Source organism: Palaemon carinicauda, chromosome 22, assembly GCF_036898095.1.
Source record: "Palaemon carinicauda isolate YSFRI2023 chromosome 22, ASM3689809v2, whole genome shotgun sequence".
Taxonomy (NCBI): domain Eukaryota; kingdom Metazoa; phylum Arthropoda; class Malacostraca; order Decapoda; family Palaemonidae; genus Palaemon; species Palaemon carinicauda.
The window spans coordinates 100,555,560-100,573,781 of NC_090746.1; the positions used below are offsets into that span (position 1 = coordinate 100,555,560).

At 40.0% G+C, this 18,222-nt stretch overlaps 1 protein-coding gene across 1 annotated transcript in view; it reads right to left on the reverse strand.

Moving 5' to 3' along the window:
• The window catches only part of eIF2A (eukaryotic translation initiation factor 2A), a 36,307-nt gene that overhangs the window by 1,355 nt on the left and 16,730 nt on the right, over positions 1-18,222 (reverse strand). Inside the window, exons 5-12 of the mRNA XM_068346577.1 lie at positions 17,417-17,592; positions 16,884-16,975; positions 15,468-15,618; positions 7,350-7,564; positions 6,152-6,282; positions 4,979-5,139; positions 4,120-4,239; positions 1,190-1,434 (exon numbers count right to left, since the gene is read on the reverse strand). Coding sequence (XP_068202678.1) covers positions 1,190-1,434; positions 4,120-4,239; positions 4,979-5,139; positions 6,152-6,282; positions 7,350-7,564; positions 15,468-15,618; positions 16,884-16,975; positions 17,417-17,592 — 1,291 coding nt within the window. The remainder of the gene's footprint in view (positions 1-1,189; positions 1,435-4,119; positions 4,240-4,978; positions 5,140-6,151; positions 6,283-7,349; positions 7,565-15,467; positions 15,619-16,883; positions 16,976-17,416; positions 17,593-18,222) is intronic.

An 18,222-nucleotide genomic window follows, 5' to 3' on the forward strand; every position in this document is an offset into this window, starting at 1 on the left:
ATGAGTTACGTAAAATAAGAGCCTACGGCTTGAGTGCCCAATTGTTTTGGTGTGGTGCTGGCAGTCGAAGGGTTAATTTCCCCCACAATACTGGAAAAACTACACTATCATTAATTCAGACTTGAATGAAAGGTAATGCTTGTATAATTTGACTTCATAGAATGATTACAGTGACTGTTTGAGACAGGCACAAACAATTATCAGTACAAAGAACTTCCCATTCTTTTGGGGGTTATGGAGATGGAAAGTATAAATCTAACACTACACCATTCAGTTGTAAACCTGTAAGCTAGACGTTTGTAGAATAAATTGTTTACCTTTTGAAGTTCTCTGCTTTCTCCTACTTTACTTTTGTACATACATATACCAAGGCACTTGCCCCATTTTGGGGGGTAACAGACATCAAACAAATGAAAAAAAAGGGGACCTTTCCTCTCTACGTTCCTCCCAGCCTTTTGTAAATCTTAGAATATTAACTTTGCAATCATATATCAATATTTTACATTACTTAAGTTTTTAATTTTAGTAAACATGTTTCTGCCATCTGCCAAGATATGTGGTCCATGTAGGTCTCGCCCAATATCAATAACGCTAGGTGCTTTTCATAGTCATTTGGACACAGCTAAGTTCAAGTTTTGTTACTGCATAATACTTTATGCATAACTACTGTACACTCTTTAGAAGTTATTACTGAAATGAGTAAAGACATCAATATACACAATAAGCTCAATATTCACCATGTAGATTTAATCACTTGAATACTGAAAAGCAAATTAATTTGCATTCAAAGCAAATGAAGTACAAAAAATGAAACTTCATAAACTTTCACCAATGAAATAAGAATTAACGATTCCTGAACTATACGACAGTACAAATGCAATCCGTCTATGTAACAGTAAAATGAGTACTAAATTTGGGTAAGTGATAACCACTATAAGTACTGGTTGAAGCCTCATGTGAAATCAGGGTTTTCATATAGATATATACATCATCTTTGTCTACATCTTTTCCCACTTCTATGTGGGGTCGATGTTTTTGGTTAGCTTTCTCCATCTACCTCTGTCCCAAACCTCATCACCGGTTAATCCTCGATACTTCGCTTCGATGTTGCATTACTGTCAACCAACAATACACAACCCTCATCAATGTGTGCACTCGCTTTGCTAATAAACCACCTAGTTACACTTACCTTCTTAATACTTTTTATTCTTTTATCCTTTTCTGGGTTGCCAGTCAACTCAACCCCCGCAATGGAAGAAAGAAGTTCTGCTCCAGATAATGTCGATGTTAAAGTGTTAGTTGTCTGCTCGCTTGTCTCGGTTTTTTGTGATCGCCAATTATCGCCTTTGTCGGCGTTTTCACCTTCCTCCCGCCTCTTCTTGGCTTCTTTCTTCTTCTTGTTCTTCAAAGCAGACTTTGACAATGGTGCAGCATCTATTAAAATAAATATAAAGGTGTTATTATTCACTTATAGGTTCATGTGCAATACCAAACTATGACGTATACTTCTTCTAAAAATTAATCCCAAATAGATACATTATTGCCTATGAGAGATTACAGTTACAAGTTCCTCTTCCCATAATAGTAAATTTTCCTTTCATAATTTCCCTACTTATCACCCAAGTGGTTCACTCACCAGTTTGGTGGAATAACAATATTTATTGCTCATCTTTCCAAAATTTACTATAATGTATTGACCTAATAAACGTAGGTCTGAGACCTTAGACATACATACATACATACATATACCAAGGCACTTCCCCCAATTTTGGGGGGTAGCCGACATCAAACAAATGAAACAAAAAAGGGGACCTCTCCTCTCTACGTTCCTCCCTTAGACATATGGAAGGTAGAAAACTATTATAAACATAATTCTAAATAATTTTTTGTAATCATTAATTTCATTTTAGGCTTTCAGTACTAATAAGATTTTACAATTACTATAAAAAAATTTAATAATACCTCACAATCACATTTCTAGACTCATTTCTGAATAATTACTGCCAGAAGAATAAACCAAAGGGAACTCAGCTAAGTAAACATACATATACCAAGGCAGTTCCTTCAATTCTGGAGGGTAGCCGATATCAAACAAATGAAACAAAAAAGAGGACCTCTCCTCTCTACCTCCCAGCCTGACAAGGAACTCAACCGAGTTCGGATGGTACTGCTAGGGTGCCACAGCCCACCCTCCCACATTATCCACCACAGATGAAGCTTCATAACGCTGAATCCCCTACTGCTGCTACCTCCGCGGTCATCCAAGCCACCGGAGGAAGCAGCAGGGCCTACCGGAACTGCGTCACAATCGATCGCCATTCATTCCTATTTCTAGCACGAGCACGCTCTCTTGCCTCTCTCACATCTATCCTTCTATCACCAAGAGCTTTCTTCACTCCATCCATCCACCCAAACCTTGGCCTTCCTCTTGTACTTCTCCCATCAACTCTTGCATTCATCACCTTCTTTAGCAGACAGCCATTTTCCATTCTCTCAACATGGCCAAACCATTACCAGCTAAGTAAAAACATAAAAAAGAACAAATCTTCATGGAAAGATATGAAAAATTAAAGGTGTAAATCAATTAATATGACATTAAAGAGGACTTGCAAAGGTATCTTCAGCATTATTATTATTATTATTATTAGCCAAGCTATAACCCTACAGTAGTTGGAAAAGCAGGATGCTATAAGACCAGGGGCTCCAACAGGGAAAATAGCCAGTGAGGAAAGGAAACAAGGAAAAATAGAATATTCTAAGAACAGCAGTAACACCAAAATAAATATTTCTTATATATACTATAAAAACTTTAACAAAACAAGAGGACGAGAAATAAGATAGAATAGTGTGCCCGATTGCACCCTCAAGCTAGAGAACTCCAATGCTAAGGCATACTACACGAATTTGTTACTTTTGCATTCTAGTTAACAAAAACCTGCAATTCCTTCCATAAAATCCCACAGGCCTGGCATAAAGAATTTATTTTTTAGGGGAGAACTTGGGGTAAGAATTAGTTGAAACAAATTATATACTGAGGGGGAAAGAGACCAAAATCATACTGAAGAGTGAAGAAAACAATATAGCTGTGGTCTAATAAAAACTTTAAAAAATACTTTATCACCTAGGTGTATTGCAGGAAATTACCCCATTAACAGAAGCCCCCTAGATATGAGTATGAAAACAAGCTCTAAATAAATATGCCTCGTGAATAAGATTCCTTCTGCCCCATTGATGGAGCATACAAAATGTCACAATGCCTGTAGCCTGTACTCTATTATATCTTTAGGAGTACATACAAAGGAAGACAACATAAACATAGAATTTATGGCATGATGGAAACAAATGGCTTGATAAAGACTCTATCACATATGATTGAACAGTAAAAAACTTTACTGAAACCTAAAAGACAGGTAATAAAATAGGAAAATAAAAGAAAACCAACAAGGGAAACTCAATTTTTGTTTTGCAGATACATTAGCAGTCTACTTCCCATTTTAACTAATGCTGAATAAACAAAATAATTATGGCGGATTATTTTCACATATATTTTTGTCTACCTATATACCAAGGCACTTCCCCAATTTTTGGGGTTAGCCAACATCAAACAAATGAAAAAAAGGGGACCTTTCCTCTCTACGCTCCTCCCAGCCTGACGAGGGAATCAACCAAGTTCGGATGGTACTGCTAGGGTGCCACAGCACACACTCCCACATTTCCACCACAGATGAAGCTTCATAATGCTGAATCCCCTACTGCTGCTACCTCCACAGTCATCCAAGGCAATCAGACGAAGCAAGCAAGGCCTACCAGAACTAAGTCACATTCGCTCGCCATTCATACCTACTGTAATTCTAGCACGCTCTCTTGCCTCTCTCACATCCATCCTCCTTTCACCCGGAGCTTTCTTCACTCCATCCATCCACCCAAACCTTGTCCTTCCTCTTGTACTTCTCCCATCAACTCTTGCATTCATTCAATTTTAAAGTAATTGAACTATTTTAATATGAGTAAACTATAGTCCCAATAATTTCGGGAGTAAATTAAAGTACTATGCCGTCCATTATAAAAAGTAAATTATATAAATGCAGAGATAAAAAAAATGCTCGGCAAAATAGTTACCTTCTTTTTTGTTTGGGTCATCAAATTCACTAAGAAATTTCTTCTCCGTAGAGATCTGCGGGGCACCTACCAAGCCAACTGTTCCTCTCTGACTAGGAGGAATGTATTTCTTTTTTGATGCTGAAATTGAATTTTGGTATCAATCATATTAAAAAAACAAATTGCAATATTACCTTGTACATAAATAAAGGAACACTTCACTAACATAGAAAGGTATGAAATTTAACATGAAAGTAACTGAAATAATCAAGAAAAAAAAAAAAAAAAAAAAGTGCCAGAAATCTAATATATCTGAGGTGTTAGAAGGAGTTATATGAAAAAAGCTAAATATCTACTAGTAAATATAAAATCTATATGATCAAAATGAAAGCATAAAAAAGTATCCAAAAATAAATATCATTCATATATATATATATATATATATATATATATATATATATATATATATATATATATATATATATATATATATATATATATATATATATATATATATATATATATATATATATATATATATATATATATATATATATATATATATATGCTGCTGAAAAGAAAAACTAATAATATTTGAGTAATGCTTGTACTGTATACACATTTCATACATTCATAAATGTATGGGCGAGATAATTTTTTTTTTTTGCAATCTGGTAACTTTACTGAAGCTTTCATTGTTAGCTTATAGCCTTTTTTTTTTTTTAATCAAACCAACTAAATCCATATTTTGCTGCTATTTTCGAAGTGCATTAAAATAGTCCTGAAAAATACAGATGTGAAAACCCAAAAAATTAATGATATACCTGTATCATATTTTACAAACATTTTTTACACTGAACAATACCAAAAAACAACTTACCTGTGGGAACAGTTGATTCAATACCTTTCACAGGGTTTCTGGAAATTGTGAAAGGCTTGGCAGCCTCAGGATTAGGAATCCAGTTGGCAGCATACAATTCTGTCTTCTCAGGAACAAATTTCTCATGCTGCAGGACAGCTGTGTAATGCCAAATTTTGTACCTAAAAATAAGTTATCACTGAAATTTAAAGGTCATACTCAACTTAAATGTAGTAATACCCCTATTTACGTTGGTTCGATATACTGTATGTCAGTTTTGAATTGTTCATCCTTAAGCAAATACAAATTTGAAACCTTTTTATGCGACCTAACATCAGTCTCTTATGATGTATGATAACGACGAAGTACTGCACTGTACCGTACTGTATTTTATGTGGAAGCTTATATACATAAGTATCTGGATTTTGTAAAATGATAGCAGGACATAAGTACTTTTTGTCTTCAGTGCATATATGGGGATCATGTAAGTCATTTCATGGGGCAAAAATCTGTCAAAAGTAAAAAATCAACTTACATCGGATCTTTTGGAATCAATGACGAAGGGTGGGGTATTACTGTATCTGTTTTCATGTTTTACATCTTTATAAACTATTGTTATACCATACAACTTTCAACATGCAGCACTCTTCTTCACCCAACAGGTTAACTACTACACTATAATTGTTCCGTGGCTACTTTCCTCTTGGTAAGGGTAGAAGAGCCTCTTTAGCTATGGTAAGCAGCTCTTCTAGAAGGACACTCCAAAATCAAACCATTGTTCTCTAGTCTTGGGTAGTGTCATAGCCTCTGTACCATGGTCTTCCACTGTCTTGGGTTAGAGTTCTCTTGCTTGAGGGTACACTCGGGCACACTTCTATCTAATTTTCCTCTTGTTTTGTTAATGTCTTTATAGTTTATTTACGAAATATTTATTTTGATGTTACTGTTCTTAAAATATTTTATTTTCCCTTGTTTCCTTTCCTCACTGGGCTATTTTCCCTGTTGGGGCCCTTGGGCTTATACCATCCTGCGTTTCCAACTAGGGTTGCAGCTCAGCAGTTAATAATAATAATAATATAAAAATTCAACATTCGTCCACATTACTATTATTCTTACATGTTCCAAGATTTAAACAAATAGAATCTAGCATTACATTACTGATGTTTTACTTTAAATGTCATCCTTATCACCTACCCATTGTTAACCCTTAGACGTGGCGAGCAGGTTGATGTGAGAAGGTACTGCCCACAAGGTGACCAAGACATGTGTGTGGTGTCAGAGCATTCTGTCTCCCCAATTATTTTTCTTGATGCCACATCCCACATCTAGAAATAAAAGTAGAACTTTAATAATAGATTTATACTTATCTGACATTCTAAATAATAAATGACATGTAAAGATCTGCAATAATACCTAACTGATAAATCCAATCCTAGATGTTTGGGAAGTGTTAAGCAGAGACTTATAACCCTTAATAGTTGTAATACTCTTTATCATGATATAAGAAATAATTACTTCTTGTTATAGAGCCATTCCTAGATTTGCACCCATAAAACATTTTTCATACACATTATTAGACTTAAAATGGCTAATCTATAGGACTTAGAAATTCTTTTTCTCTGAAAATATGGTGGATAGTTTTCATGGAGATAGATTAATTGTGTGGAGGTTAAGTTAACCACTTTGGAAATAGTTTATCTGAGAAGATTGGTCTTGTTACGTAACCTCTTTGGACACAGAGGCCACAGATCTGTAAATTATTTTCTCTCAGGCCAAAAGGTTGCCACCAGTCATCCCTTGTTTAATCAAGTCCCAGAACATGGTTTCACCGCCTGAATAACTGAAGTCATAGGAAAATCGCATAGAATTAGATTTAATTAGCCCTGTAACATGACATCCACTTTCCATACCAATGGATACAATACTGGAGAGTAATACACAGGAGACCACTACCTCACTCTCAGCTCACAGGGATGATTACGAATAATTATGCACCCTACAAGATGCACAATATGTGGATTTACAACCGGTTTACACAAACTGGTTGCAATGTCTATCCTTTCCCAAGCAAGTAAAAATATCTAGCTTCAAATCCATTACAACAGAAATCAACTGTCAGCATCAACTTCCAGTAAGAAAAAGAAAATTTAAAATATTCGCAAGGACGCCACATTCATTGCAGCCGAAAATCAAAGTGAAATCGTTCTGATGGGGGGAAGGGTGCATGCAGCTCCTTGCCCACACTCACTACGTGTTGTTAACTACCTCATTAAAGAATTCAGCAGCGGTTCCAGATCCTGGTGAAAACATAGTCTTATTTAAAGGACGAAAAGTTTTTATATGCGTAGTAAAAAGTCTTATGTGATAAATAAAAATAAGGTTCCTTTCATACCTCATATCGGCCAGGAATGTTACCAAAACCACCAATCATCACAATATTTCCAACAGGATTCACAAGGACTGTATTTCGTGCTCCTGTGCCAAATTCTGCAATGGCATCGCATTTGTGATTAAAAAGTGTTGCTTTGGACGGCATTGTTCCATACACTGTGATGAATTCTTGCCCACCTGGACACCAAGCTACTGAGTGGATGTTTCCTGTCTTGCCTACGGGAAAAAAAATAACAACGATTATGAATTAATAAAGTTGAAATTTAGCAATAACAGATAATTTACTTCAATAGATTTTTAGTATTTCAGCATTGTAAATCAATTATTTTGAGATTTCTGAAATATTTTCTTTAAATAAGCAACAACTACATACAGTACATATATGAAAAAATTGTCTTTTTGGGTTAAATTTATTTTAATTAACAAGGCAATTTCCAAATCATCTTCATTTAAATGGAAATTCATCAAACCATAACTTAAATGTTAATTAAGTTCTTAAATAATTGATTTTTCATACTGAAAAGATGCAAGTAGACATTATTTTCTATCCATCTAGTCCACAAATAAGATGATACTTAGGAAGATTTATGAATGCTATTAAACCATTAATAGTTGTTACAAATACAAAAACTGAATTCGAATAACAAAAAAGGGATTTTGACGAAGGAAAAATCTATTTCTGGGCGAGGGACCTGTGTCGCCCAGTGAAATGCTCCTCTAGCACCATTTCTAAGGCATAGTTATTGCTGAATATACCAGAGAAAAAGAGATGCGTAGAATGCCAGGAATAAACCCAGCTCGCTCATTCATTGAGTGTCGGTACCCTAATTGGAAAAGCAAGATGCTATTAGCCCAGGAGTTCCAACAGGGAAAATAGCTCAGAGAGGAAAGGAAAGAAAAATGAAATATTTTAAGAAAAGCACTGAGATTAAAATGAATGTCTCATATATAAGCTATAAAAACTTTAACAAAATAAGAGGAAGAGAAATAAGATAGAATAGTGTGCCCGAGTGTACCCTCAACCAAGAGAACTCGAACCCAAGACAGTGGAAGACCATGGTACAGAGGCTATGGCACTATCCAAGATAGGAGAACAATGGTTTGATTTTGGAGTGCCCTTCTCCTAGAACAAAAACTAAACTAAATCACTAAACTCTTGACATCTCTGGTCAGTGGTGAGGGCAGGCATATATATAAACATGGGAGTATAAAAATGATAAATTTCATAATAAAAAAATATGTTATCTCCATGAAACTCACTTGATGTTCATAATACTGACTCCCACACTATAGTAGAGGTGGGTCAGTGAATGAAAAATATAATTATAAACAAGTTCCATACTTACCTCAAAATTACCACTAGTAAAATGGGTATGTGTTGATGAAAAATCATAAGTCAACATACAAAAGCACATTAATCACACGCCCCATTTGAAAGGCTTCTCAAGCCAGATACGTAAATTCTTTTAAAGTTCATTTAAATTTGGTTACACTCAACTCAAAATTAATTTACTCCAAAATGTCATTTTCCTTAGTAAAATAAATTTTTGAATATACTTACCCGATGATCATGTAGCTGTCAACTCTGTTGCCCGACAGAAAAAACCTAAGGTCGGGATACGCCAGCGATCGCTATACAGGTGGGGGTGTACAACAACAGCGCCATCTGTCGAGTAGGTACTCAGGTACTTCTTGTCAACAAGAACCAATTTTCTCCTCGGTCCACTGGGTCTCTATGGGGAGGAAGGGAGGGTCCTTAAATTCATGATCATCGGGTAAGTATATTCAAAAATTTATTTTACTAAGGAAAATAACATTTTTCAATATTAATCTTACCCGATGATCATGTAGCTGATTCACACCCAGGGGGGTGGGTGGAGACCAGCATACATGTTAACATTAGAAGCTAAGTATCCCGTATTTCATTTTAGCAGTTATTCAAAATAACAAACATAAAATAAATAAGTACCTGGTAAGGAAGTCGACTTGAACCATTACTCTGCCTTTTTAAGTACGTCTTCCTTACTGAGCCTAGCGATCCTCTTAGGATGCTGAGCGACTCCTAGGTGCTGAAGTATGAAGGGCTGCACCCCATACTAAAGGACCTCATCACAACCTCTAATCTAGGCGCTTCTCAAGAAAGAATTTGACCACCCGCCAAATCAACCAGGATGCGGAAGGCTTCTTAGCCTTCCGTACAACCCAAAAACAACAATAAAAAGCATTTCAAGAGAAAGATTAAAAAAGGTTATGGGATTATGGGAATGTAGTGGTTGAGCCCTCACCTACTACTGCACTCGCTGCTACGAATGGTCCCAGGGTGTAGCAGTTCTCGTAAAGAGACTGGACATCTTTAAGGTAAAATGATGCGAACACTGACTTGCTTCTCCAATAGGTTGCATCCATTACACTCTGCAGAGAACGGTTCTGTTTGAAGGCCACTGAAGTAGCGACAGCTCTAACTTCATGTGTCCTTACCTTCAGCAAAGCATGGTCTTCTTCCTTCAGATGAGAATGGGACTCTCTAATCAAAAGCCTGATGTAATAAGAAACTGCGTTCTTAGACATCGGTAAAGCAGGTTTCTTAATAGAACACCATAAAGCTTCTGATTGTCCTCGTAATGGCTTTGTACGTCTTAAATAGTACTTAAGAGCTCTTACTGGGCATAGTACTCTCTCTTGTTCGTTACCAACCAAGTTGGACAGGCTTGGGATCTCGAACGACTTGGGCCAAGGACGAGAAGGAAGCTCGTTTTTAGCTAAAAAACCAAGCTGTAAGGAACATGTAGCCGTTTCAGATGTAAAACCTATGTTCCTGCTGAAGGCGTGAATCTCACTGACTCTTTTAGCTGTTGCTAAGCAAACGAGGAAAAGAGTCTTTAATGTGAGATCCTTAAAAGAGGCTGATTGAAGCGGTTCGAACCTTGCTGACATCAGGAACCTTAAAACCACGTCTAGGTTCCAGCCTGGTGTGGCTAACCGACGCTCCTTTGAGGTCTCAAAAGACTTAAGGAGGTCCTGTAGATCTTTGTTGGTGGAAAGATCTAAGCCTCTGTGGCGGAAGACTGCTGCCAACATGCTTCTGTAACCTTTGATCGTAGGAGCTGATAGGGATCTTACATTCCTTAGATGTAAAAGGAAGTCAGCTATCTGCGTTACAGAGGTACTGGTTGAGGAAACTGCATTCGCCTTGCACCAGCTTCGGAAGACTTCCCATTTTGACTGGTAGACCTTGAGAGTGGATGTCCTCCTTGCTCTGGCAATCGCTCTGGCTGCCTCCTTCGAAAAGCCTCTAGCTCTTGAGAGTCTTTCGATAGTCTGAAGGCAGTCAGACGAAGAGCGTGGAGGCTTGGGTGTACCTTCTTTACGTGCGGCTGACGCAGAAGGTCCACTCTTAGAGGAAGAGTCCTGGGAAAGTCCACTAGCCATTGCAGTACCTCGGTGAACCATTCTCTCGCGGGCCAGAGGGGAGCAACCAACGTCAACCGTGTCCCTTCGTGAGAGGCGAACTTCTGCAGTACCTTGTTGACAATCTTGAACGGAGGGAACGCATACAGGTCTAGATGGGACCAATCCAGAAGGAAGGCATCTACGTGAACTGCTGCTGGGTCCGGAATCGGTGAGCAATAATTCGGGAGCCTCTTGGTCATCGAGGTAGCGAACAGATCTATGGTGGGCTGACCCCACAGGGCCCATAGTCTGCTGCAAACATTCTTGTGAAGGGTCCACTCTGTGGGGATGACCTGACCCTTCCGGCTGAGGCGATCTGCCATGACATTCATGTCGCCTTGAATGAACCTCGTTACCAGCGAAATCTTTCGATCTCTCGACCAGGTGAGGAGGTCCCTTGCGATCTCGAACAACTTCCTCGAATGAGTCCCTCCTTGCTTGGAGATGTACGCCAAGGCAGTAGTGTTGTCGGAGTTCACCTCCACCACCTTGCTTAGAAGGAGGGACTTGAAGTTTCTCAAGGCCAGATGAACTGCCAATAGCTCCTTGCAGTTGATGAGAAGTGTTCTTTGCTCCGGATTCCACGTGCCCGAGCATTACCGTCCGTCCAGTGTCGCACCCCAGCCCGTGTCCGATGCGTCCGAGAAGAGAAGGTGGTCGGGGGTCTGAACAGCCAATGGTAGACCTTCCTTGAGAAGAATGCTGTACTTACACCACGTCAGCGCAGACCTCATCTCTTCGGATATAGGAACTGAGACCGCTTCTAGCGTCATGTCCTTTCTCCAGTGAGCAGCTAGATGATACTGAAGGGGGCGGAGGTGGAGTCTCCCTAACGCGATGAACTGGGCCAGCGATGAAAGTGTCCCTGTTAGACTCATCCACTGCCTGACTGAACATCGGTTCCTTCTCAGCATGCTCTGGATGCATTCTTGGGCTTGACTGATTCTGGGGGCCGACGGAAAAGCCCGAAAAGCTCGACTCTGAATCTCCATACCTAGATAGACAATGGTTTGGGATGGGACGAGTTGGGACTTCTCTATATTGACCAGGAGACCCAATTCCTTGGTCAGATCCATAGTCCATCTGAGATTCTCCAGACAGCGACGACTTGACGGAGCTCTTAAAAGCCAGTCGTCCAAATAGAGGGAGGCTCTGATGTCTGCCAAGTGAAGGAATTTGGCAATATTCCTCATCAGTTTGGTAAACACAAGAGGTGCCGTGCTTAGGCCAAAGCACAGGGCTTGGAACTGGTAAACGACCTTTCCAAAGACGAACCTTAGGAAAGGTTGGGAGTCTGGATGGACGGGGACATGAAAGTACGCGTCTTTTAGGTCCAACGAGACCATCCAGTCTTCCTTCCTGACCGATGCTAGCACCGACTTCGTCGTCTCCATTGTGAACGTCTGCTTGGTGACAAAAGCATTGAGAGCACTGACGTCCAGCACCGGTCTCCAGCCTCCTGTCTTCTTCGCTACCAGGAAGAGACGGTTGTAGAAGCCCGGGGATTGATGGTCCCGGACTATGACTACCGCTACCTTTTGTAGCAAGAGAGACACCTCTTGCTGCAAAGCTAGCCTCTTGTCCTCCTCCTTGTAGTTGGGAGAGAGGTTGATGGGAGTAGTTGCTAGAGGGGGATTGCGCCAGAACGGAATCCTGTACCCCTCTCTTAGCAACTTCACAGACTGAGCGTCTGCACCTCTGCTCTCCCAAGCCTGCCAGTAGTTCTTGAGCCTGGCTCCCACTGCTGTCTGGAGAGGTAGGCAGTCAGATTCTGCCTTTTGAGGACTTGGAACCCTTCTTCTTTTTGCCACGATGACTGTCGGCACGGGTACCTCCTCTGCTGGAGGTTCTGCCACGAAAGGGCGGGATGAACCTAGATGCTGGTGTGTCCATCCTAGGTCTAGGCACGGAAGGTAAAGCTGTGACTTTACGTGCGGAAGACGCCACCAGGTCATGGGTATCCTTCTGGATCAACGAGGCAGCAATCCCCTTGATCAGCTCTTCCGGAAAGAGACACTTGGAAAGCGGAGCAAACATCAACTCCGACTTCTGGCATGGTGTGATCCCCGCAGACAAGAAGGAGCAAAGGTGATCTCTCTTCTTAAGCACTCCAGACACGTACGAAGCCGCAAGCTCACCAGACCCATCCCGAATGGCTTTGTCCATGCTAGACATGATAAGCATGGCAGAGTCCTTATCCGAAGGGGAGGTCTTTCTGTTTAACGCTCCCAAACACCAGTCGAGGAAGTTGAAGATCTCAAAAGCACGAAAAACTCCCTTCAACAGATGGTCCATGTCAGAAAAGGACCAGCAAATCTTAGATCGTCTCATAGCCAGCCTGCGGGGAGAGTCAACCAGACTTGAGAAGTCGCCCTGGGCAGAGGCAGGAACTCCCAAGCCGGGTTCCTCTCCCGTGGCATACCAGACGCTAGATTTGGAAGCAAGCTTGGTAGGCGGAAAGATGAAGGCAGTCTTCCCCAGTTGCTTCTTGGACTGCAACCACTCTCCCAGTACCCTCAAAGCTCTCTTGGATGAGCGCGCGAGTACGAGTTTCGTAAAGGCAGGAGCTGCTGACTGCATGCCTAAAGCGAACTCGGAGGGAGGTGAGCGCGGGGTTGCAGACACAAACTGTTCCGGATACAATTCCCTAAACAGGGCAAGGACTTTCCTAAAGTCTAAGGAGGGAGGCGTAGACTTGGGTTCTTCTATGTCGGAGTGCGGATCGTCCAAATGCGCAGCTTCGTCGTCATCAGATACTCCATCATCCGAAAGCTGAGGAGGAAGTGGCAAAGGTGGAGCAGAAAGCTGAACGGCTGAATCCGGCAGCACGGGTGCATGCGTAGCTGCACTGGATCCAACACCATGCCGCTGCTGGTCAGTCTGCGAGCTGGCAACAACAAAAGCGGAGTGCTGGTGCGTGGGAGGGACTGCCGTGGGTTGCGGAGACTGCCGCATTGCGTCAAAACACGGCAGCTTGACAGCACCTTCCCACTGCTGATGCGGTAGCTCACGCATGTCAACGGAGGGTGCCGCATGAACATGCGTCTGGCAGGGTCGACTGCGCATCGGTGGTGGAGCTCTCACAGGTAGAGTGTGGGAGCAGGCAGCCGCAGTATCTGCTGAGCGCACAACCGTGGCAGGTTGTAGGTTAACAGGTGCAGTGTCAACCTTCTCAGCACGATACTCCTGCATGAAGGAAGCAAGCTGAGACTGCATAGTCTGCAGCATGGACCACTTAGGGTCTACCGTGGTTGGTGCGGCAACAGACGGAGTGATTGCCTGCTGCGGAACCACTCTACCTCTCTTGGGAGGTGTGCAGTCTTCGGAAGACTGCGGCGAGTCCGAACTGACCCAGTGGCTACACCTGGGCCGTTGGACTCGCTCGGAAGGGACCTTGCGCTTGAGAGGTCGTGAGACCTTGGTCCAACGTTTCTTCCTAGAAACTTCTTCCACAGACGAGGAATGAATGGGCTCACTCGTCTGTTTGTGGATGGGACGATCTCTGACAGATACGTCCGCAACCACTGAGGGTACATCCGTACGCTGATCAAGGCCTGTCGAACCCTTTGGTCCTTCGACATTGCTTCTCCCCTGGGCTTGGGAGCTTGCAAGAGGTCCCGGACTGGGAGGACGACTGGCACGAACAGATGCACCCTCATGCGCAACACTGACACTGACACTTCTCACCGCACTTGCACTCACTACACTTCCCACTGCACTTTTCGCTTTCAACTCTTTGACATCGGCCAAAAGTTGATTCCGGTCATTAGCTAATGACTCCACTCTGTCACCAAGAGCCTGAATGGCACGCATCATGTCCGCCATGGAGGGTTGAGCACTAGTAGCAGGGTCGGGAGTCACCACTACAGGGGAAGGAATAGGTTGAGGGGCATGGGGAGAGGAAAAATCAAACGAGCGAGAAGAACTCCTCCTGATCCTATCCTTCTCTAGCCTACGTGCATTCTTTAGGAATTCATTAAAATCGAATTCCGAAAGCCCAGCGCATTCCTCACATCGATCTTCCAATTGACAGGATTTACCCCTACAATTGGAACAAACGGTGTGAGGATCTATAGAGGCCTTCGGAAGACGCCTAGAACAGTCCCTAGCGCTACACTGCCTGTACTTAGGGACTTGAGAATGGTCAGACATCTTGAATTCTTGAATTAGCCAAAGGGGGGAATCCAAAATCTAGCAAAGTTCATCAACAATTAATCCAAATCTAATCAAAAAGCTTGATAAGCTAATGATAATAGTTCCTGAATAGCGAAAGCTAAAATCTAGAGCGAATACATCACCAAATGCGTGAAAACAACTCCAGAAACAACAGCGTATCCAAGTAGGTCTTGCCGGTGGCACGACAGAGGAAAAATTGGTTCTTGTTGACAAGAAGTACCTGAGTACCTACTCGACAGATGGCGCTGTTGTTGTACACCCCCACCTGTATGGCGATCGCTGGCGTATCCCGACCTTAGGTTTTTTCTGTCGGGCAACAGAGTTGACAGCTACATGATCATCGGGTAAGATTAATATTGAAAACTATGCTTTCAATCATTGTCACTATGCAAAAGTTAGATCTCTAGTACAAATTCAATTCTAAATTTTCCAAAAACAGAGAAGCACCAAAGATATACAGTATAACACTGAAACAAACAAAAACAGTACTTACTGAAAGAGATCCTACTTGAATCGCCCTTAGTGTTAAGGTGAAAGAGCATCTGTTCTCCATAATAGGAAGTTCCAGACTTATCCATTTCAGCAGCTGTTAAAAGCAGGCAAGCAGTACACTGTTTGTTCCAAAAATACTCCACCGTGTCCACCTGGAAGGAAAATAAATTATGTGCGCTAATAAGAAATTCAAAGTATGAAGACCAACAACTTAGTCGAGTGCCAATATAAAAAATTAAACCAAAGTATAAATTTTAGAAGCAACTTGTATGTTTTCTTAGTTATACAAACCTGAACCCTTTGAAAAAGGGAATGTCTTTAGGGGAGCCTTTGAAATTATTAAAAAGGCAGTTAACGAAAGAACACTATCAGTGTGCCAGAAAAGGAGGGAAAGGGTCCAGACTGTTGCAAGAAATTGGCCCAAAGGACACTCACTACTCAGGACTAGGCCCTGAGCTATATCAGCTTTCTCAAAAGGCAAACAGGTATCTTTGACATGAAACACACATCCTCGTGTTAACTACCTCATTAACACACTCAACAGCTGTCCTAGTTCTGCTGAAGACATTCCTTATTTCAAAGGACAAAAACGATTGTATATGCGTAGGACCACGTAAAAAGGTATAATGTCACATGCTATAAAAAATAATCAAACAACAAAATATCTTATAACTGCTAACACAATGCCACTTGAATTCATACTCACATCTTAACAGATTTTAATCAACTTTGGCTTATACAGTCATGAAAATCGAAAAACATCTAAAATCATTAAACAAAAACAAAATTTTGTTATCAATTGTGAATCCTTTCAGCTAGCCCAATGAGAGTTAAGTATTCTATATTGGTAGCCTAGGTAAAACACCTAATAATAATAATCTTGAACATGATAGTTTCCAAAGAAACCTTACTCATTCTATTAACATTATATACAACAGAAAGATAACATACATGGAATAATTCTAGCGGTAACTCTCTCCAGCATTCAGAGATTGTATGGTCAAACAGACAGAATGGAAGACAATAGGTTAATGATTTTTATAATTACTTGAGAAAATGAGAGCTGGAGAAAGTGCTGAGTTGACAAAAGTTCAGTGAATCTTCTAATGAAGATGATTCAAAATCTATAAAACAATGAGATTAATTAAAATCCATAAAACAATGCTGATAAGCCTCATATAAGAGTATGAATCTCAAAAGTTCTACTTAAAGATTCATTTTTCAGAAACACTCTGATGGAGGATAGCATATTGAAAAAAAATCTAGACAAATATTACTCAAAATTAACAACATATATTGTGCTGAATTTAAAAAAAAATCAAAATATCTTTCACATTTCCTTCTCTTTATTATGATGAGCATCCAGTCTAACTGAAATAATTCTTCCCGTAATTTCAGATTACGACTCAAATCCTACCTTGAAGAAGCTTTTATTTGCTAAGGCTTGACTAGCTTCCTTGAAGTCAGGGTAACGATAAAGATGCACATAAGCAGGAGCGCCCTTAATACCTGAAGAAAGGGACGACAACAAAAACAAAAAATTAGATTGAAGATATTCATAACTAAAATGATCGTTTGTGCAACTCACTGAGCACAATTAACTAACTTGACACTCCGGCAAATTACCATGAATACCTGTTATCAGGAAAGTTAAGATTCCGGATAAAGCTAGTGGGTTGGTTAAGACATTGGCCACCTATTCAGATACTATCACTGCAGTTACAATCCTTTACAGATTAACCAGACAGTTTAATGCTGGATTCTTCTCTATGTATAGCTCCTTTTTTTTGCCTACGCTAAAATATTTCTGGCTTTCAACATCTTATATTCTAAAGGATAAATATTACAAGACCTAAACCACTTTACAAGTATATAAAGGCTACATAAATTAAATTCAATACCAAAATAGTCTAATAAAAAATCATCATGGCTTACAAATTAAATACTTACTTGGGACAAAGAAGGTAACATGATGAGTATTTTTAGATGGCGACAAACTGAAGGAGCGAACCTTGCTGAGAATTTTTTTTTCAGCAATGGTATTCAGATCATCAGATTTGTAAAAATGAACTTCATTGGTGACATTACGAGCAAAGATCTTTTCATCGTTTGTCCACTGGGGCTGCCTGTAAAATGACCAGGTTTAATTAAATTCTTGAAGATATGAATGCATTCATACTGCATAAAAATGTATACAAGTCAAATGTATACTGTAACAGTAGAATACAGTAAGATAAAAAAAGTATTAAACTTTACAATGGCTATTACAGGTCCTCAATTTGATAAGTTCCGAGAAGCTGTTTGTTAGTCGAATTTTTAAAAATTTTGTCCTAGGGTAGGCGCAACCAGAATCCTATACCTATGATTTCCAGCTACAAAAGACAACAAATAGTCGGGTTTCATATGAAATAGATATCGGGTCATTACGTTTTTCTCCTTCATAGATGAAAAGTTCGAGGAAATAAATTGCCTGTCACACCGACCATGAATATTTATGGGTTCCGTTCTGACTACAGTTTGCCCTTTCCAAGTTGATACTATTTCGTAAATAGTTTTGTTTTTAAAGTCATACACACACATACTTTGTATATTTTACAATATTATTAAATAATCACTTTACGTTCTTGATAAGATAATATCTACTATAATTCTTCTAAATAAACAAATGAATAAACAAATAAATAAACATTATTACAAAATTTGTCATCTTGCTTACTGTATCAAATGATATAATATTGTTCTATTACAGTATTTAT